The sequence below is a fragment of the Anabas testudineus genome, chromosome 4 (genome assembly GCF_900324465.2).
Source record: "Anabas testudineus chromosome 4, fAnaTes1.2, whole genome shotgun sequence".
NCBI lineage: Eukaryota > Metazoa > Chordata > Actinopteri > Anabantiformes > Anabantidae > Anabas > Anabas testudineus.
Genome location: NC_046613.1, coordinates 12,801,265 through 12,824,117, shown reverse-complemented (window position 1 = coordinate 12,824,117; position 22,853 = coordinate 12,801,265). Strand labels below are relative to the sequence as shown.

General features: G+C 43.0%; 1 protein-coding gene across 2 annotated transcripts; it reads right to left on the bottom strand.

Moving 5' to 3' along the window:
- Nucleotides 1-1,311: 1,311 nt before the first annotated feature.
- qsox1 (quiescin Q6 sulfhydryl oxidase 1) lies at nt 1,312-22,588 on the bottom strand. 2 transcript variants are annotated; one of them, XM_026345766.1, is made up of 13 exons: nt 22,200-22,588; nt 21,245-21,345; nt 20,183-20,231; nt 19,853-19,955; nt 19,051-19,141; nt 18,745-18,890; nt 15,809-15,943; nt 15,586-15,715; nt 10,179-10,301; nt 8,409-8,547; nt 7,151-7,342; nt 3,005-3,166; nt 1,312-2,890 (listed from the first exon to the last, which is right to left on the bottom strand). In XM_026345766.1, the coding sequence occupies exons 1-13, from the start codon at nt 22,489-22,491 to the stop codon at nt 2,091-2,093; spliced, it is 2,463 nt and encodes an 820-aa protein (XP_026201551.1). In that variant the 5' UTR covers nt 22,492-22,588; the 3' UTR covers nt 1,312-2,090. The 2 variants fall into 2 exon arrangements, with proteins under 2 accessions (XP_026201551.1, XP_026201552.1); XM_026345767.1 differs by having other exon boundaries at nt 7,151-7,327.
- Between the last annotated feature and the right edge of the window lie 265 nt (nt 22,589-22,853).

Below are 22,853 nucleotides of genomic sequence, written 5' to 3'. Positions count from 1 at the left end.
GAGTGCTTTAAACAAAAACACAATTAGTGATTCAAGAAAACATACGACCCCTCATAACCTGACTCAAATTCAGCAAGGACGATATTAAAGAGCATCAGCACATTACCTCCCAGATACTAACCACACAAAAAAGTTTGAGGAGGGCACATAAGTCCTCCTTTAGTTTGACACTTTCCCCACTAAAAAAAACACCCAAAAAGCAGCTCACCTCAGTATTATAATGTGCCAGGTGATGTACTGGATACTGTTTGAAAAAGGAATAAATAACATGCAGAAGCTTCCATGTGACAAACGGCGCTTTTCTCAATCCATTCTGGAAATCATAATGTGTCATTGAGGGCCTCATTCAAAGTATCCGAGAGTTTGATTAAGTCACACAACCACAGCTGCTCAGCCTTGATGCTCCTCTGCTTTAATGTAGGTCTATTAATCAGCCTGTTGTCCTTTTGTGTGTGTGTGTGTGTGTGAGTGTGAGTGTGTGTGCACGAGAGGCATCGACTGCCTTAACTCAACTATTTCACCATCAAAAGCTGTCATATTGCTCAGAAAGTGCTGGAGTGGGCTTTGGGATGAGATAAGAGTGTGTATCGTGTGTACCTGTGAGTGGGGGAACACATTTGTTTTTGGGGGGGCAAAGAAAGCAGGAGTCCAGGGAATTCACACCAATGTCCAGGAACCACAAAGCTCAAGATCAAGCATCGGTTTGTCCTTCAGATGGGCTTCTTGTAATCCGGACACCATCAAACCTTTGTGCTCCATCCATCCATTCATCACAGACTCTTCTCCCTCTTTCATCCACCCGCTCTCTCTCATGTTACTGCCCCTGAGGGTCCACTACTACTACTACCTGCCCCCAGTGGAGCCCACCTCCAACTGTGTGAGGAGGGAAGAGGCCCCAGGAAAGCCGATTGCGTTTTAATAAAGTTTATTATCTGCAGGGAGCTAATCCTCAAGGGTAATCTCTCTCCTCTAGTCCTAAAGGAAAGCTGGATTACTCACTTGCTATAATCCCAATGAAATTGTTAGGATTTAGCTTGTGCTGCACAGCAGATGGCAACAGGCTTTTTCCTTCAACCTTGGGTGCTTTAACCTCCCGTTTCTACATGCAACACTCTGCTCCTACTTGCCTCATGTCCTAATAGTTTGGGTCAAAACAAAGAGGAAAAGAAAACAAAGAAAAAATATTATTGCCAAACCTGCAATGACCAACATCTGATTGTCTGCGTGGTTTTGTAAACACACATATGTTTCTAACTCAGTTAAAATACTATGTGAGAGTAAAAGAACAGAGTCCTTATCAAAAATAATTTTATTGATTCAGAGAGAAGCAAACAGAAAAAAACTCTTTTGAGATGACCAGCTTCACACAGTGGACGACAGCCCAAAACTTGTCCAGTGTCAACATACGCATCACTCCACATCCCTTCATAAACAATCAGAGTAGCTATTACGTGGACAGTGATGTAATATTCAAAGACGTGATATAACATTCAGTGTAATTTACATCAATTCAAAAAGGAGCTGAGCAACAAACTGCAGCTCGTCTTCAGTTACGGTGGACATGCTGATCCTGTCACAGTATTAAATAAAAAGCTGTTAACTTTCAGTCCCATTCAACAGGACATTTTAGGGAAAGGAATTTAGGGATTGAGATTGTATATTACCATCATATTAAATGAAATCTCCTGTGTAATGGAAAACAACAGTCATTGTTTTGAGTTTTTTGTTAAATGGATTCAAATATTTTCCTTGTACTTTACTTGTTGTGCAAACTGCTATTAAAACATTATGTTTTTGGTCATAAGATGATGATAATTAGTGAAATAGTGTTTTCACCTTACTGTGAGAAACCACACTGTTAAAGGACTGTAAGTGCAGTAAAGCAACTAAATATAATTATTATGGTACAACCCCCCCTCCCTAAAACAATTAGTTCAAATTTAGTAATTTCATACAAATAAAAAAGAAAAAACTCTCACAATGATATAATTTCATCCTTCAAAAGTGGTCAAACAGAAAAGACAAACCCCAAACCATTTTATAACCGATTTTCCATGGATGAGGTGCTGCCTGAAATGTTCTTCTTTGGTTCAGGGCAGGATGGCTTTGCCCCGCCGAAGCCTGAAACGGGTTTTGAAGAAAAGGTACATGGCAAGAAGACACATTGAGGACAGGACATAGAGAATGACACACAGGCTGATGTCTACTTTGGAGAATCCGATGGTGAGTACGGACACCCAGCGTCCCCTGTGGTTCAACTCATCACCGAAGGCCTGACCGTTCAGTTCTCGCTTTTGCAGCCGTTTCCGCCGTTGCCCCACATCCTGCTCGAAATTTGTTTCCATAGGCTGCAGGCCGACCATCCCAAGTCCTGTGTCCAGCTCCATGCCGAGCCCAAACACAGGCCCGGGCTCCTGCTCCTCCTTCCTCTGGAGGGTGCGTTGTTTGACCCGGCTGGAGGCGGCCACTTGCAGCGCCTTGGCCTTGTAGTGCTGGTTGACAAACGAGTCGAGATCTACGATGTCCTCCTGCACCTCTCGCATCCGCATCCCCACGATGCTCGGCTTCCTGTGGGGCCGCCACGGGCCTTGGACCAGCTCCATTTCAGGTTTGCCCCAGGGAGTCGGCTCAGATGTCTTACCGCCTATCTCGTCTGCAGCTGCTGCTTCCTCCCCAGCTTCCTCTTCTTCATCTGCCACTGTTTCATCCTCCGGCTCTTCTCCCTCGTCCTCCTCTTGCACAGTGGATTGTGATGCCAGAGGATGCATCATGGAGTCTGACGCCTCCCTGACTTTCCTCTCTATAGTTTTCTGAGCTTCTAAAGCTTTCTGCCGGCTGTCATGTTTTTCTCTCTGCTTTTCTAGAACCTGGCTTTCGTCTTCGAGGTAGTCTGGCAGAGAAAAGGAAACAACACAGTATGTCAGCTCTTCAAATGATTGTACAATCTGTGTATTGTAGAGAATAAAGCTGGGGCAAATATAATCTACTGATAACCTTTGACTACCTGTGAGGATTCTGTCGGAGGAGAAGTAAGACAGGAGGAAGCTGAGAACCTGCTTCTTAATCCACTTGTGATCTCCGTTTGTCTCCACTGTATGGCAGGCTGCACACATTTCCGGTGAAGGCCACTGGATCTTTGGGAAATTGGGGTCTTCACTCAATGCACCTGGAGAGATAAACACAGGGAGAGTATCACTGTAACACAAATCAGAGTCCAGATGAGCCCAGTTTATGGTAGAAGACAAAGCAAACAGCAATACAGGAAATATTTTTATATTTTTCCTCTACTCTGAGAACCACACAAATAAACCTTCTGACTTTTAGTATTGTCTCCTGCCTTTACTCTACACAAGCAGAGGTGGGAACCCAATCATTAACTATATTTACACAATCTCTGCCATTTTATAAAACTTTACATTACTGTCAACAAAATACTGCCATTTTTACTTATTAGTATTTATTTGACAGCTGTAGTTATTATTACTTTGCAGTGCAGTGTCAATAAATATGATGCGTTTTAAATTTCCTAAATGCATCATATGAACATACAGTAATGCTAAACAACTAGTACTAGTACTACATCATTAAATGTTGTTTTAAGTAAGAAAGTATTTTTGTGGATGATCTAAACAGGTGTACTTCTTTCACTACAATATCTCTGCCATGGTCTAATGAGTACTTCACTAACCTATAGGAAAAAATATACAAGGTCAGAAAATGTTGAATGGATCCAGACTCGTTGCAGATACCGTAACCACGCAGCTGGAAGCTTCCAGTTATTTGAAACATCTATTGTTGCTTCTTTTATTATCCCTGTTGGTGCACTGACGTGAGGATGTAAGTACTCTGAGGACTGGATGCAATCTGTGTTGAACCCATTTGATCTTGTCACAGTGCTCGTAAAAACTAAGTGCCTATATGCATATGTGTATGTGGGTGTTTAAGTGTGTGTATGTAAATCACTCGTCTGTGTTTGTGTGTATGTAATCTAGGGATTGATATTTGCGTGTTTGTGTGTGTGTGTGTGTGTGTGTGTTTGTCTGTGCACACACATATGTGAATGTATGACAGGGTCTAACAATGATCAGTGAGCTTCTGGGATGTCCCAGAGGGAGGGGTGGTGAAATAATAGCACACACATACACACAATCCCTGTTTTCATGCAGCAGACCTCGGTGTGCTGGACCACCTGTCTCGTCCCCTCACACCCCTTTAAAAGCAAAGTCCAATCTCCAAATTGAACATGAGAGCAACAGAAACCTCAGAGGGGATCTGCCCTACTAATGAATTAGAAACTTTCTTTAACATGTTTTCTTTTGTGAAGCCACTTCCCACTAACACCCCTCGTCATTCACACACACACACACACACACACACACACACACATACACACAGCATCCAAGCTAACAGAAATGCACACAGACACAAACTTAGAGGGACACATTGTGCACAAATGCCCACACATGGAGCAGCATGTATAATAAATTCTTTGTTGACACCAACAGGCCATTGTGTGTGTTTGTGTGAAGAGAGGAAGGAAAAAAAAAAAAAAAAGCAGAGCCGCAGCAGGTCTGTCACTTTACAGCATTGTCAATTTACATCCTCCACCACCTCCATCCCTTCACCCTCCTCTTTCTTTCTGCCACTCAAGATTAATCTCAGTCATATGCATGTGTGTATGTAGTCTGCATACAGTACTTTACATAAAGGATACATCAATTTTACTGTGTCCTGGATGGGTTGCAGTGGGTGGGTGTGTGCGTGGGCTTTTATACATTTCAGCAGGTGAGCACACACACACACACACACACACACACACACACACACACACACACACACACACACACACACACACACACACACACACACACACCCCAGACGCCTAACATCTCTCTTCCTTATTCTAATCAGCCCTTGCCACGTTTGTGGTCCAGGGTGACTTTAGCCATACCACCCATACTGAGCTCGCCATAATGGCCTGTCGCAGAGATGTCATCAACGCTGGGCATACATATTCATCAGATATAAATATGTATTGTTCAGCACGTCAAACTAGCTTTCTCAGCACTAATTCTGTAAGTGAGGATCACCTACGCTGCTTGGCATGTGAGGCCTTCATGAGTGCGACACGTTATGCTGATTTAAATAATCGAGATAAACACTAACTTAGGAAATTGGGCTGTCTGTTGTATGGCATGCTCATTACCTTTTTGACATACCGAGTAAAACATCTCCATAAAAAGCAGCTATCGAACATCTGGCTACATTCATTAGCATGTTTATTTACTGTTTGATCAGATAGTTGATTATAATTGAAAGTTTTGCCATTTTATTTAAGCAAGTTCTGGTATTACTGAAAAAAGCACAAACCAAGTGAGCAGCGCTCGCAGGCAGCCAGGCCTGCTGCAGCAGTACCATTTTGTCTGTAGAAATGTGAATCAGTCTCAGCCTGTTGACAAGCAGCAACAGGACTGAGCTGCCACCAGTCTTAATTCTGCCGCTGCTAGGAGGTTGAGGGCCCTGGGGCCTCTTTGTTGCCAGCTAAATTAATTGTTCGTCCGCTTTACAAATAGCTGCTCTTTCATGCATGGCTGCTCCTGAAAGGAGGGGTGGGGAGGCCTGCTAAAGAGCTTCACTTTAGGCAAAGGGGAGAGGAGGGGTTGAGCGGATGGAGGGATGGAGTGTGCTCTCCTCAGGGAGACGCTGCCACTCATTGCTACAAACACAGCCAAACCCTCAGCTCCTCCCTCTCACTCCTTCTGATTCACCTGACTTATTCCCTGTGGACCCCAACTCACCCTCCACTATGACTAACTCCCCCTGCCACACGCCACAACTTGACCCATGCTTGTGTGTGTGTGTGTGTGTGAGTGAGAAGGGGGGTGGTTGCTGCAGGGGGAGCATGTGTAGCTTGTGTCATGGTGTTTTACCACCTGCTGTCACACAATACCTTGGGAATTGTGTATGTTTGTGAGTGTGTGTGTGTGTGTGAGCAGAGAGTGCTGGCTCCTGGGGGACCCATCCTGCATGGATGCTGCACTATTAATTGTTAAGCGGAGGATATGAGTCCCAAGGGATGGAGAGTGGAAAGAGAAAAAGACAGACACAGGAATACAGGAAAAGAGGAAAGACAAATGGCTGAAAGGCGGGGGGGGGGGGGGGATGAGTCGTGTTTAAGTCTAGGGAGCAGACACATGCAGGGACGAGTGTCCTGCTGTTCGTGGACACAAGCTGTTCCTCTGATAGAAAAGGGGGAAGTCAACACAAACAAAAGATAGTGATTTAACTAAGTGGACTGTTAATGACAGCCCTCTGCCTAATAAAATCATATGAAGACCGACAAGGGAGGGGGTCACACTGAGGAGCTGTTTAGCACTCTCAAGACCTAAGGAGTGAAATACAATCAAAGCAACAGTGAAAACTTGTTTGCACATACAGAGCTGGGGATGTGAGGAACAACTACAAATGGAGACTTAAATTCAAAATGAAAGAGGTGATTCTCATTTCTGTGACCTACTGAAAGTTAGTAATGGGCTGATTATGTGGATTTAGCCGCAACTTAACTGAAGACCCGTTAGTGGTGACGTGGATTTCAGGGTGAAGGGCAGGAAGGAATCAAGATTAGGGTAAATAAGTCAGAGAAGATAAATACATAATTCGTGATTTATGGTGAAGAAATAGAGGTGCGGAGGAGAATCAGAGTAAGGGTGTGAGGAGGATAGAAGTTGGTGGTGGGGGTTCAGGAGAAAATGGGTGAGACAGGGTAACAGCTGGTGTCTGATCCATCCATCCATCCTTCCTCCTCCCTTCACCCTCTTAGTCCCATTATGACGACTAACTCACCATGAGAGGAAACTGGAAGTTAAAGTCTTTCCCCCAAACTGGATAAGGAAATGTTTATGTGCCACGGTGGGGATGGGCGAGGAAAGAGGAGAGGAAAGAGGAGAGGAAAGAGGAGAGGAAAGAGGAAAGCATGTGATGGAAAAAGTGAGTGTCAGAGAGGGACTGAAATTAATTCAATTCATTAGGGCTGCACCTTTGATTTTATTCCAGACACTGACTTTGTTATTTTTGTAAAATGTAAATAACGGAAAGAAAGAGTGAAAAGGAGATACAAAGGTGACCACGATGGTGCCGACCACTACTGTACCTGCCAGTCTGTTATTGACACGATTGTGTCTGGACCACAGCCAGATGACCGCTGACTGCAACGTGGACACCTCCGTCACAACCTCCGTCGCCATGTTCTCGAAGTGCTCGGCACATTCCCTGCAGCCAAAGAAGCTGCGGACGTAGCTTCTCATTGCGCTCAGCACCTCCTTACAATCTGGAGAGGAACGATCTGTGAATGAGGAGCAGCAGTCGTTCAAATCAAAATGAGAAATGGTACCCCACATTACATTTAAATATAGAGGATGATGTCCGGTGGTGTATAGTGTTTATCATTGCACGGACATGTGCTGTAAACGTGTTCTGCAGCCAACGGCAGTGTGGGGGCACCACATCCCGGATTCCCACGATTATGTGGGCTAGGAGTCACAGAGAGCTGGGTTAACCCCATACTGAGATGAATAATCTACAGTATGCCAATGGAATAACCACCAATCTGGAGATTAAATACAGTTAACTCTCTGTGTGAATGGTGGCCAGGCTGTCGTCTCAGTCCTCCAACATATTTTCCTGGAGCTGTATGCTTTTGTTCTCAGCTTAGCGGGACCCTCAGATGAACTGTGCCGACAGTGGCAGTGTGTCTGGGTGTGTGTGTGTGTGTGTGCTCTTTATGAAGTGAAGGATGAGCTTGTCTTTGGGTGTGTATTCAAACCTGTACTGAAAAAACTTTAATAATACTTGGTGTGTGGTTATGAATCAATAGAGTTTCATGTTTTGGACAATACTGAGCTCTATGTGTGTTTCCACCCGTGAAGGGGCCAGATGGACGCCCCCTTTTGACCAGTCCATCTGCAGGTCACATGATGGTCCGTGAACCTTGGGATTAATGTGTGTGTGTGTGTGTGTGTGAGTAGATGGGAGATTAACGTCCCTGCCAGTAGCAGAGCCTCCGGTCATCTGCCTGTTTTATTAACCACTCACATTCCACTAATCTAACATAATCCCTTTTCACACAGTTACAATTAGGCTCAATTTTAGCTGTGACAAAGTGATGAAACATTGAAGGAAATGTAGAAAACTGGAGACTTGTGACTTTGATTTTTGTGCATGTTAAATCATTTCAGTGTGTCAGGTCAGCGTGGGGAAAAATAAGCAGCCCGCTAAACATTCTTGGGCTAATTTGTTTACAAATCCTCACAAATCCTCGGTCCTGTTCTCATGAACTCTCGTTGGCCCTTTTCATTCACAGCAAAACAAACTGTGTGTGTGTGTGTGTGTGTGTGTGTGTGTGTGTGTACCTGTGCTTTCCATGCTCTTAGCTTGGACGGTGAGAACGTGAAAGAGAGTCCACATCCCACAAGGATAACGTCTGAGGTGGGGCTGTGAACCCTGACAGCCCACCCACCTCTCCCCTTCAGGTAGGGCAGTGTTTTGAGACTGAGAGAAAGGGAAAAGAAATAAAGAGTGTAAAAATATAAACACGTAAAAATATAAACACAGAAAGACAGAAGCCAACAATACAGGACATAATACTCATTTTATAGACTGTATTGTCCAACAATTAAAACATGTGACATGTTATTTTATTATAAAATATTTAAATGTTTTTTTTTTCCATACAATTTAATTGTCAGGGTTTACGTTTATTAGTTTTAACTAACTACTGTACCTGTTTATCCAAACCTTTTAGCTATTTTAACTATTTGATCCATTGTTTTAACTACTACTGTTTATTTATTACTGTTTACCGTGTGTGTTTCTAAAGACATGCATGTGTCAAGTTAATTAGCGACTCTAAATGGGCTCTAGGTGTGAATGCTCCAGCGCCCCAACAACCACTCACAGCACAAGTGGCTTAGATAATAGATAGATTCCTCAACTGTTTATTCATTACATTTAGTAAACTTTTCACTACTTATCAAACATGTATACATCACTTTTAGCTTTTCCATCCATTTATTAGACTCATATAATTTTGACTGTGATTGATTGTGACTTGGGGCTGTAGTAGAAGTTGGACTGTACTAGAAGTTGGACTGTACTAAGTATCGTCACTGTTTTTATTCACAACAAGAAGAAAAACACCATCTTTATTCCATGAATGGGACAAAACTCCAAAGATCCTCTGGAAAGTAAAGCTGCCCCAGCATCTCCCAACATGTTTAACTTAATGAAAGCAGTTTCACGTAGTTTTCTTGATCAATGAGAAGTCAATCTCAGGTTAATGGCTCAGCCCTCCACTAATGAACAGAAGCTATTCAGATCTCTAACCGCAAGCCTCAGTTGAATCCAACAACATATTTTCTCTGACATAAAGTCGTTTCTCTCGCCACACTGTGTTGCCATCACTGCCGTGATTGACAGAGTTACTCACATGTCAATAGTAAAGATTCAGCGTGTATGAGTGTGTGTGTGCGTCTACACAGTCCATTTCCTCTGAGGCGAAGTCCATTCATACCTTCTCATTGATTCATTGATCCATTGATTTTCCTGCTAAAAGCTAATGATGTGAGTAAGTGACTCTTTCAATTTGCATGGGGCTGTGTACTGGAGGCACGCAGGCTTCATTCCTAAGACAACAGCACATAGATTTTTTGTTGGCACCGAGACAAGGACAAAGTACATATTGAAATAAAAAAATATGTTTTTCTGCACTGGTGCTGTGAAACGCCACATTCTGACATTTCATTGAAAGAACAGGCATCACTTCAGTGCCTCTGAAGCGGTTTTGAACTGATGAAGTGGCCAGACTGACAAGCGACCTTGTAGTTCAGGGGAATGAGGAGGCTACTGCCAGACAGATGTCCTCACATCAGTCTGGTTGCATTTTGTGATCACCCACTCTCTGTTCTCCCTGCAGTCTGGTATACTGAAGCCTCCTGTCCTCTAGCTTCCTTTCTTTTCAGATGCCTGCCTGCTCAATTTGCATTCATGTCCTTCCCCGTGACCCCAGTGCAGTATCTAATGGATGGAGCATTTCTGAAACCCATGAATGAAAGATGGAGGACAGACAAAAAACTTTTTATTTTTGTTGTTGGGTTTGTCTGAGAATGAAAAAGATGACTCACCTGTGCTGAGTTATCCAGCATCGCTCTGAACGCCTCGTAGGAAATTTCGTCTCCCTGTTGGTTCTGTAGCCAAGAGTTCACAGACTTCAACAAGTTCATGACCACAGTCCGACCCGGAAAGTACTGCAGATAGAAAACAGCACAATGGAAACGGATGTTGCCTCGCACATAGTGTAAACGAGATACCAGCTGAGCTGCAACTGAATTATTATTTATTTTAGAATTAATTAATTTTCCAGCAATTTGTGAATTACTGCTGTTCTATAAAATATCTGTAAATGGTGGACTACTGAGAAAAACAAAACAAAACAAAACAACGTTATGGTACTCGATTAAAAGTAGATTTTCTACTGTTGTGTGGACTGTGTGGTGAAAAAAATGGCACAGTGTGTTTTCTGGGAATTTCTGGAAATTGTCGTTGATGGCGTACGGACAGAGACTATAAATTAACAGACGTGTCCACTACGTATCTACACAGTTACTGATCCCCACATTGTATTAGGACAAAAGCGTAATGCCTAAATATCTGTAGCCAACACGTCCTCAGCAAGGATGTGCACGTGCTGCACAAAAGTTGTAATTTGAGTGTTTTTCCTTCTCAGCATCTTCACAGATTCTCACTAAATGTGACAACAGCCAAGCTTAAGCCCGTCCCTTCATTAAGATCCATTTCCTAACCCAATAACAGCACCTTAATCACCGTCTACTTAGGCTTTCTCCCGTTGTGTATTTACGTCTTTTCAAACTAGCATTACCATGGTGACAACCAACGCCGGGAGGAAACACGACGCTGTAACTAGCAGAGGCAGCTACACGAAGAGAACGAGGAAATCCAGCTTATGGGTGTCTGAGACCAGTGATGACAGAGTGAAGACAGACACAGACAAACATGTCTTTACACATACAACACCCACAATAGAAACAGCTGACGTCTTGAGTGAGGTGACAGTAAGAGAGAGACAGAGAGAGAAGAGCGCTTTAGTAAATTTCAGCTAAATGTGCTTCCTATTCTTACAGTAAGCCTCTGTGCAGCAGTTTATGATGATGGTTGTGGTATTATTAAAGGGATCAAGCTTTTTCCACAACAGAACAAATAGTGTTCTTCCATGGTAACGTCTTCCCAATCGACAGCTCCTTCTAGGACAGAATGAGTTGAAAGACACTTTAAAGTGCAACATAACAGAAAAACAGTGAGCGCTTGTGTCATCTAACATCTGGACCTCTTGTGAACTGTGTTGCTGAGTCTTTTTCATTTGGCCTCCACCATCTGCTCGGCTAAATACACCTTTATACGCCAACGCTCTCAGACGCACTCGCCTTTCAGTTCCTGGCTCAGCTGTCTATTCATCACCCTCTAACAGGATCTGTGTGTTACACGCTGACCACTTAACCAGACCCCAAGTGATCTGCTTAAACCTCGAACAGCAGTGGTCTGTTCTGAGCCGTCCCTCTTAAGAGCGTGTTTTACTTCTTGCAGCACATTTTACCTTTCATCAACTCAGTCCTAATGGATGGCAAAAAAAAACTTCTTTTGTTTTTGTGACTTGATGAGAATAGTAAGGTGCTACACATAATTATACTGTTACAAGTATAATAGTATTTTAGGAGCGGGACATCTGGATAAAAGATCAAATAACAATCCTTTTTACCACAATTATGATCTGCCGTCTTTACAAATATCAAGACAAGACTAGTTTTAGCTAATATGCAAGTAATCTGAACAACATCAGTCAGTCAACATAACCCTGTTTTATACAGTAAAGTTTGCACACAGGAGAACAACATACTAAAATGACATGATCGTACCATTTAACCGATAAGATCAAGCCCACGCCACGGTCATTACAATACACACACACACACACACACACGCCAAAGGTAGGATGTCAAGAGCAGACAAAGGCCTCTGCTGCTCACTCCTGGGAAAGCTCATTAAACAGCTATATGAATTTAACCAGAGGGGAAAACGCAGGTGTTTCCCACTAAAGAGCTTAGCTCAGCATCACCAAAGCAACAGTATTCATGAGCTCTCAGGATCTGAGGACTACCTAAAAACTCGAGCAGGCTCAACTTTTAAAATGTATGACATCAGTCGTCACCACCTGCTTTCTTTTTTAGCGAATCCTCCTTTTCTCAACCTCGCTGGTCTTTATCAGTGGGTGGTGCACGATTCATTAGCTTCCTGTATGTTTATCAGACATTAGTTTCCCTAAAAATGCTGTTGGTGCCAGGATTCATTTCAAAACTCTGCCTCATTTACTGCACTGAGATGATGTAGCATTATGTGCCAAAACTACTGAAGGAAAGATCCTGAACAGTGTCAAATTGAATCTTTAATCTCTCATCCAATGAGCACACAACACCTGAAACTGTTAGAAACCTAAGACATGAACATGATTTTCTACTAGAATTTCTTTCTTTTCTATTAAAATAATACAAATTTGCCTCCTTTGCAATGTATCCACTCATCTCACTGTCTTGATCAACACACGTCCTGGTCTAACTCTGTACCCCTACTGCCCCCATCCCACTGGACCATGACAATCTCCTTCACCTCGGCAATATGTCATCCCTGATCCGATTAGTATCAGCAGCACTTGAGAAACCACATGCTTCTTGTGGTGAGGGTCCCAAGAGGGAAGCATCTGTCGGCTGCAACAGGACAGACTGGGCCAGGCCTGGGGGAGAAGACAGGGGAGAGGCCCCTTGGTAATAATCCAACATCATTCAGTCGGGAAGTCATGGGGGGGATGCTGCAGACACGTGCCACCAGGAAAACCTCATCTTCACAAACAGACATTTACCAACGCAAGTCAACTAATAGGATCCATAAATACACCAGCAGCTGGTCTGAAGTAAAACGGTGAAAGAGTGAAGGCTGTATCCTTTTAGACAACCACCCCCCCTTTAATTCTTTGTTTTATTTTCCTGCCCCTATGTCCCTTCTGGGCTGAAGGGCTTCTTTCAAGAAAAGCAGGATAGAGGTTTAATCCTTAAAAACCTCGCTGTAATGCTCTCATGCTTCCCAAGATCCACTTTTTTAATCCTCATATACATGCAGAGGATTCATAAATCTGGCTTCACCCTGACAAGTCAGTAAATCTAGTAATGTTATGACTGAGTGCCAAACAACACAACCCTCATGTTTACATGTTGGGATGGACACACATGAAGAGATGGGATGACGGGATGATTATGACAGCAAAGACACAAACAATTCGTGGAAATGCAATTCTTAGAGAGAACAGAGTGTAATTTTCGAGGAAGGGTAAGAAGATGAAAGCATGAAGGAGATGGAAAAATACACATTAACACCCACATTTTGCCTGAGCATAAATAATAAACACATGTAGATTACATCTATTTAATCAAATTGTACATTGCTTTGATATTAAAGTCATTTTCATCACATAAATACATTGTGACAAGGTTTTTCTTGTCTTTCTTGTTGCTAAACTGAAGATCTATGGATTTAGGGCTGTTGGCCAATCCACAAACATACCCTAATACATAAGAATATATTCTTATATATTTTCCATAAAATGTTTTTAAAATGAAAAAGTGCATCACGATTGAGAAAATGTGTCACCAGCGTGAAGCAATGACAGATGCTGTTGTCACACTGTGAGTCACTTTCGCTTTAATCTAATCACACGACTCATGTGAGTTCAAGTGTCAGATTTTTTTTTTTTCTCATACCGTGCACGAGACAGGACGGTTTAACAGGGAGGTACACGCATTTGAATACAGACAAGAGAAGACGGAAAAGTGTATCATCCTCAGCTAGAAGCATTTCTCACCACTGTAGGTATCATCCACCCTGCTTCACAAACTACTTTCTCACGTTACATTAACTGCTCCTAACAAGCATTACTGACTGAAAAGATTTGACCTCCCTGCAGTGAGACCTCTCACATCAATAAGAACTGTCACAAGTCGCACTCAGCTGTAACAATGACGGCCTCCTTGACCACACAAAGCCCAGCTGAGCGGCTGGTCCATTCGAGGAGGGGGACAGGCTAAAAATACCACTGGGACCTGCCGCTATTGACTAAACAAACTGGAGCTAATGGGAGGCCACAGTGCTCTGTCCCACACACACACACACACAAGCGCCTCCGCCCCCTCACACGCACACAAGCGTGGATACACACTAGCTCGCTACAATGCCTCCCTGGAGAGTGAGATATAATCAGAGAGATTGGTGGCAGACTAGGGCAGTGAGACAACTTGGTGCATAGCCAATAAGGACAGGGCTAGTGGGTCAGGCCTCATCATCACAACATGTTTGCCTAAATCTGGGAACAAGTGATCCACGATTAGGACACGGGGAATGGTGGTATAAACGCTATTATTAATAATCCCTCAAAACGTTTTCATACAATTGAAAGAGGTAAAGAAATGAAAAACAATCAAAGAAACAGAAAGGATGTAAAGGAGGACGACAGCAAGAGCAAGATAAAGATAAAGAGACGCAGGAAAGAACGGGAACGGAAAATTCAGAGGAGGGGCTGTTTCAGGGAACCACAGAGGAATGGCACGAGGGCTACTACCAAAAGCAGGAGTACAGCAAGAAGTGGAGAAGGAGCAGAGGAGGAGGAGGAGGTATCCCGGTGAGGGTTGTTAGTAATCAAGCTGTGTCTGTGTGAAGCCTGTGGGTGGCAGCCACGCTTCAATCCCCCTGGGGGAGCGACATCAAGAGGGTCAACAACACCCAGGAGAGACGCTGTGCTCCTACTCAAAGGCATCATCCTCTGATTTCAATGACGTGTGGATGTGAGTGTGGTGAAACACAGCGATAAAAATACTGGCATTTGGCTAAATAATTAAATTAGGTAAATTATGGAATATGATCTAATGTATTAAAAAAAAAAAAAAAACATTTTATGAAGCGGGAACCTGAAGCTAAACAACAACACAAATCCACAGTGTGAACAAACATTTCGCTGTCTCATTCTCCATCTGCTGGTGAGCGGCTGCAACCACACTGTTAACTGGAAGTCCTCCAGAATATGTCACTGGCTCAGCTCTGCTCCTTTTTTTTTTTAAATATTATTTTGTACAACTTTACTTTTTGTGCAACCCAGAGGGTTTTCCTTCAAATCTTTCTTGATCACAACCGTTTACACTAAGTGATATTCTGACTAGTGAAGAATAAAATGGGGAAGAAAACGCTGCTTATTATTCACTGAAGTACTTAAAAATAATAAAAGAATAAATACTTTAGGACAACATATTTACTTTCTCATCCACACTGTTGTATTGATTTTTTTTTTACTTTGATTTCCACTTGTTTTTAATATTCATAACATTAAAAATATGTATTAATCTACTGTGTGTAACTAGTTTTTTACATTTTGTGTGGCTTGTGTCCGTGTATTGTGTGTGTGTATATGTGCTCTCTTACCTTTGCCAACACAGCAATGTACTTCTTGAGAGAAACCAGTTCTTGTCCTTCGATGACAGTGTGAGCGGCCACCTCCACACGGAGGGAGTAGTGCAGCGCTGACTCCAGATCAGCCATATACACTCTGGACCTGGGCACAGATTCCCATGCACAATTACTCATTACTCAACAACAACACAATGAACAGAGAAGCACAGTTCAGGGCAGTGTAGCTCAGTCATACCTGTTGAAGGGTCTCCAGGGCTCCTTTGTGTTGTTAGTGAGGACCTCTGTGGTGACGGGTGGAGGCTTACCTGACCGCACCACCCCTGGCAGCCTCTGGAGGGCAGAAGAGTAGAAAGTGCGAGCCTCAAAGTTGCTGTGGGCGAAAAAGCACAGATGATGCTGACACTTGGCTCACTCACTGTACAATATATAACGAACAGTACGCTGATATGACTTTTTGGCATGGTTTGGTTCAGACCTCTTTATTTCAACGGGACAAAGTCAAAATGCTGCAGGACACTGTGCACTGTGTTTCCATTTTTGTGGACACGGTTTGATGACAGTTGTGAGACATACGGATGTTTAAAAACACAGCTATAAAGAACCCTGACCTTAACACCATCCAACACTTTTGGGAAGAACTCAAACGTCACCTTTCATTCACTTATGCAAATGAAGATGAATGTGAGCAAACCCCTGCAACCGGGTCCCAGCATTTTGTGGAAAAGCCGCCTCAGAAGAGTCTGTGCAGAAGTATGTTAAGAGCATCCTGCAAAGAACCTCAAAGAAAATGTGCTGCTTTTTTATTTTCAACCTTTTGTTTCAGCAAGTCCACTGCAATAAAAGATGCTTTATGACCGGCATTTTTTTTGTGGCCATATATTTAACACATTTACAGGAATGCACTTTAAATACTGAGCAGATGGTGCCAGAGTAGTATGGCACAGAGAGAGAGAGAGAGAGAGAGAAAGAGAGGGAGAGAGTGTTGATCATTTAGCCATGCAACAACCCTGAAACTGGAACCATTAATGTGCTTTCTCTCCCTCCGTCTCTCCACCACTGGCATCCTCCTCTCATTTTCTTTCTCTACTCATCATGGGGGGGGGAGAGAGAGAGAGAGATCTAGGCAGAGTGAGCAGTGTAAAACCCTGAAAAGGGTGGTAATAAGGAGGATGGATACTCTGGGCCCACGCTCGCTCACACCAGCCCAGGACTCAATTACACCTGTGTGTCTGGTGGGAGTGTACAGATGTGGAGGGAGAACCATTCATCCAGCGATCCCGAGGGTCGCCAGGCAGGCAGGCATCAGGGTGGTGGGAGGGAATGCAGTCACCTGGGACCAGCACACATTACATGCATGACGGATGTGAGACGCCCCTGCACACACACACACACACACACACACACACACACACACACACACACACGGAGGCACACTTTGCTCTCCCAGGATCAATCAGACATTCAGTGATGATGGGAGGCCATCTGTCGCCGTGCGCGGCTGGGGCTTGTTTGGCAGGTGAAGCCAGAAAAGCAATGGCATTGTTTTCATGCAAGAAATTAAAAAACCTCCCCTCTGTACAGTGATGGAGATGAGGGGGGTTGGAAGGGGAGAGATGGAGGGTGAATAAATAAATCAGCAATAAATCATTTCCTTTTTGCATTTGTCAACTAAAAAGAGTCCTCTTTGCATGCCAAGTTATTGAAACAACCAAACAAAGAGGCAGAAACAGCAGATGAATTTGCAGGGTGAGGAATGATCAGCGGCGCTTTATGATGGTGAATAATGGGAGCGATTTTGATGCTCTGATCCCATTAAGAGGCCAGATGTTTAAATGAATGGGGTTCAGATAATGAGCACGCGACAAAGCTTTTTGGCAGAAAGTTGTTGCCTGTGGAACAATAGAAACCAAAGGACAATAAACTTGGTGTTTGTTGATCTCAGAGTGAATTAAAATTAGTGTTAAAAGTTTAAGATGTTATCAAGATACATAGAAAATATATTATATGTGTGCATTCATGACATGTGGCCCTGACACCGTCTAATCGCATCCAGTCACAATTAAAATGCGTTGGTTAGGACTGTTTTTGTCTCGATTTTTTAATGTCTGGATGGAGATTTATTCAAAGAACAATTGTGCTGACTGGTACTGACCTGTACAGCACATTAGACAAGTGAAGATCAATGCATGGTTACATTCTTCTTCTTACATACAGGTATAAAATATTTGCCTCTGAATTGTAGCGGCGTAAAACTAAAAGTAACATAAAATGAAAATAAGTCATTTACAAGTAAAAGTTATTTTGAAATAATCAGGCTAAGAGGACCATCAGTGTATAGGTGCAGTAAAACAAAAAGGAACAATCATTTTGTTCCAGTTTTAATCAGTTACTCAAAAGAAGGATGCGCCATGCTGATTGTTTTGAGGATGTTAGATATTTAGAGGAAAACAAAGGGAACTTAAACATTTAATACAACAGATATTACCAAATTTTAGTTTCATTTAATTTATTGCTGTATTTTAAAATGGAGAAAAGCTGTTTTTTCTTATCAATCTACACACTTTTACCCATGATAACACAGTGAAAACATATTTTTAAAAACGTATTTCAAAGGGGTTTAAGTCTGGGCCACTCTGGGACAGTCAGAAACTGATCCTGAAGAGACTCCAGCATTGTCTTGACTCTTTGCTTAGGATCATTGACATATCTATATGTGTCATATACCTGCAACATATACCTGCGATGAACGTGTCCCACAGTTCACTTGTTATTTTAAACTCTCAATTAATGTTGACTGATCTCCATACCTCCACGTGGGAATTTATACAAGAGAAGGCTTAGTAAGTATCATGTGAACTCTCAAGTTCTTGAATTTATTCTGAACAAATAGCAGATACCTGAAATGTAAACCCCACAGGCTCTGGCAGGGAAAAACCAACCAAATACAAATATTGAAAGTTTCATGAACTGGTGATGGAGCTGGGATAAAAGTGTCTAATACATAATGTATAATGAAAATCAAAAATGTATTATTATCAAAAATCTAAAAACATTTCAAAACATTTTTCACATATGGCGTTTTATTTTGAAATACCTGGCAAACCTCAGGCATGGTCTGAAAATATGCAGCTGGGTTTCTCACTCTGAGATAGAACCTGAACAGATACTCACACTTGGAGTCTGGTGAAGTTCCCTCCTGCATAATAAAGGTAGCAGGACGGGAACTCAGTCACTCCCAGCTTGGTCACCAGATCTTTCTCAGTGTTCAGGACTCTCCGCACTGCAACGTTCTCAAACTGTAACAAGTCCAGCGTCACCTGAAGAGCACAGAAACATGCAAATGAGAATTTTAACCACAGTCCAGTTTAACATATTTACTTTATATGAGTCAAGAATGTCAGTCCATGTTGCAATATTCAGTCATTGTCATTTCATTTGAACTACGGAGGTTAGGCTGATGAATATAGAGGCAGTTACCTCACGGCCGATGTAGGAATTTGCTTCTTCAAATACCAGGGCCAGGTGTTGAACACTGTTCGTCTCAAAGAACCTGTCGACCTCTGCTTGGCTGGAGAGATGGGAGCAGACGAAACACAAACCACATGACTGGATTCTCAGACACACATTTGATTAATCCTTAAAGAAACCTCACACAACACTACTAAATGTATTTATTTGAAATTGAATTGTTTGTTTAAAGCTTTAAATGGATGTGTCCTCTACTCTTATATCTAAAAAGATTCAAACTAAAATGTTCTCTACACCGTTCTCTGCCTTCATGTATGTTTGTTCTAGTTTAAAACAGTTCTTCTCGTTCGACTCATGTAAAGAACAAAGGAAAAAGAAAACTTGTTACTTTCCCTTTGAGGCAAAAAGAGACATTAACTTCACTTCCTGCTTCAATTTCCTCTTTCCTTCATCACCACCAGTACACTTTGTACATGCTGTATGCAATAGAGGCGTCTGTAAAGTGTCTGACCTAATACGAGCTAATGGAAACATGGCCCCTCCAGGCTCTAAGAGGACTTTAAACTTACATTAGACACATACTTCCAGACTAATAGATGTGTATTGATTGAGTAAACACATGGTAAAGGCTTATGCTCGTGATAAATATGGTCAGTTCCTGCAGCAGCCAAAGATGAGATCAGATAAAACTGTGCATGATGGTGAAATGCAGGCAAAACCAGAAAAATACAACAAAGAGAAGAAGTGTACTGACAGATCAGCACAGAAACATTTTCATGTCTGTCGCTGAAATTGTGCCTTTTGTGTTTACCTGGTGGGTTCCAGTGGGGGGCAGGCGGGGGGCCAATTGTGGGTGTGGGTTTCCAATTTGTTTATGATCAAGTGACGGAGACCAGAAACATCACGGGGAAAACCTGGAGGTCAAACAGATTATGATTCAGTGAAACACATATGTGTGTGTGTGAGCATGTGTGCGAACTACCCTCCCAGGGTTACAGCAGTATTGTTGAAATAACCGGTGCACAGGAACATGGTGAACCTGACCTCAGGCAGGATGAAAAGCTGATTATCAGCGTGATAAAAAACAGTGCATATGTGGTGCGACAGTTAAACTGCTTTTCAAGTGAGTGTGCAGGGATACCTCTAAGAGACGCTCCCGAGGAATCAGCCTGGGAAAAGGCGTGGAAGAACTGTGAAGTGAAAGAAAAAGAAAGCCTGGGTCATGAAGGGGGGACAGAGGGAGAAGTGAGATCTGATGAGACAGCACCTCACTCATAAGAGAAGCAAATTGCTGTTGTGTAATGTTTGGTCTGGGAACACCCCCCCAAAAAAAAAAAAAAAAAATCCTTCCTGGTTGAAATGAGTTGCAGATGTTAAAACACGATTGTGACTTCAAACAGAAGTAGTTCTTTGTTTCGTTGGGTTTCACTGGATGACAGAGAGAAGAGACGGGAGCTGAGAGCACAGGCTTTGACAAACACTACCCGCCGCTAATCAGATGCAAAAGGAAGATGTTTGAAGTTGGGGCGTTTCTGCACTGCAGCTACAGATCATGCAAAAGTTACTGAGAATATAATATTGGATTATTTCTCATATTCTCACCCAGAGATTCAAAAATGACATTTAATCTGACACAACGTTTCTCCTGACTCAATGAGGCGGTCGAGATAACGACCACAGTTTTATCTCCAGCAGAAATATGCTGCACTTGTGACTCTTTGATGTTTTGCTGATACACTTCTTGGGAAGTTAAACTCTATTTTCTCTCCCCTTTAAATAACTTCATACAACAGCAGCCAAAAACAAAACACCTGCTGCAGGACTAATTAATTAGAACTAATTCTAATTCTGTACATGATAATGAAAAGTAGTGAATCCTCACATCTGAGAAACGGAGATCAGAACATATCAGTTCAGACAGATTGGAATTGCACATTCATTGTCAAAACAGTTTTCCGTCAGTAGTTTCAGCTCCATGTTTTTGTATTTGAAGCTTCTTTAGATTCATGATAACAGTGCTGCACAGTAGAGCAGACGTGTTGCCAGTTTTACTCAGTAAATAAGTAATATGTAGTGTGGTATGTTGTATGTTTTGAGCTTGAGCAATCATATGACATCAACACTCATGCCAGTAAAGATTATTGGCTATGATTTGACACAGTATGTGGTCTTGTGCAACCAGGTCACGTCCACTGCATGATACCTTTATCGTGGGGTACCCTCTGATGCTGTAGTTGGCGCAGACCCTCCTGTTCTCCTCTGCAGCACAGTCTATAGCAGCGAGGCCCAGAGCTGGCTTCCACTCTGAAGCACAGTGGACAACAAATAAAGGGAAACAGAGCCACAGTAAATATTTAGTGTTCTGTCTGCTGCACTCTGAACAGACTACCAACACTGGATGGTGTCCTGATTTGCCATTCACTGTACTGCAGTATTTCACTAGATAAAAAAGTACTACTCCACAGCACATGAGCGAATTGCGTCGAGGCCCAGATCCTTGTGTTTCCATATTTGCTGTTTATTTGGAAGAGAGTGTGTTGTGCCTGATGGGCCTGTAGTTTATTTATTTATTTGAAATGTCATATTACATCACACCCACAGGTTTACTGACATGTGCCGAAGCTCAAGGCTGTTGAGGCTCACTTCCCCCTGATGCTCCATCAACTCTCAGCCGGACACTTGATAAGATGCCAGGTAACTGGGTGTGAGAGCGAAACACAGGACTGACTGTGTCCGACCTCCTGCCATCACCGGAAACTTTGGGCTGACATGTCGTGCTAATTATACTGATTCTCATGGCTCTGTGACATCTGTCTGCTGGCTCATAGGAAACATACCAGAGCTAGAGGAGAGAGCCACAGTGTTGAGCAGGGGGGGGGAAAAACTATTTCATTAGATCACATGCTCTAATTAACTAACAGCTTAGTGCTCTCATGGTTTGCATGCAGGTGATACAAACTGTAAGCAGGTGGATGTTAACAACCACATCCACAATAACGCACAGCTGGTCTTAAAACATCACTGTGAGACTGTAACATCGTTTTCTATGGTGCAAAACTAAATTGTTTGCAAAACAGTGCATAACGGTGCACAGGGGTTGCAGTGGACTGAATCACAAACAGCTGCACAGACTCGACCTGCAGCTGCTCCGTACCAACCTTTAATGTCTCTGGCCAGATCTCTGTAAACATCGGAAAAGGCGATGCAGTGTCCGCACCACGAAGCGTAAAACTCCACAACTGTAGCTGCTGTGGAGTTCACCAGAACAGACTCGACATTTTCCGGGGTTAACAAGATGATCTGGTCAGAAGTGGTGTACAGCCCAGCCTCCGCAGCAAAGGGCAGAAGCAGATAGAAACACAGCCACGACGCAGACGTCGCCGTCTTCCTGGGGTACGTTTGTATTTCGCCAGTAAACCGAGACGTGGCACGGCCGCAGCGCCGCGCCATCTTCCCAGTCCGAGCTGCTGCTGCTGCTGCTGCTGCTGGTCTGAACTCTGCAAGTTTCCACCTCAGTGTCTCAAAAGTTGACACAACTTTTTCTCCCTCTCAGCAGACTTCACGGGTCCTCCTCCTCCTCCCCCAGACGAGATCCGACCTCCTTCGCTGCGCCCACAACAAGGAAACGCACCATCACCATCATCATCATCACCATCATCATCATCATCATCATCGTCCCTGCCTTTAAACCTGATCAGATATGAATAAGAAATGAATTTAAAGTGACGTGGCAGCTGTAGAAGTGCAACACAGATGGTTTTCATGCAGGAAACAACGTTTAGCGACTTCTGAACTCAAACCAGCATCATTAA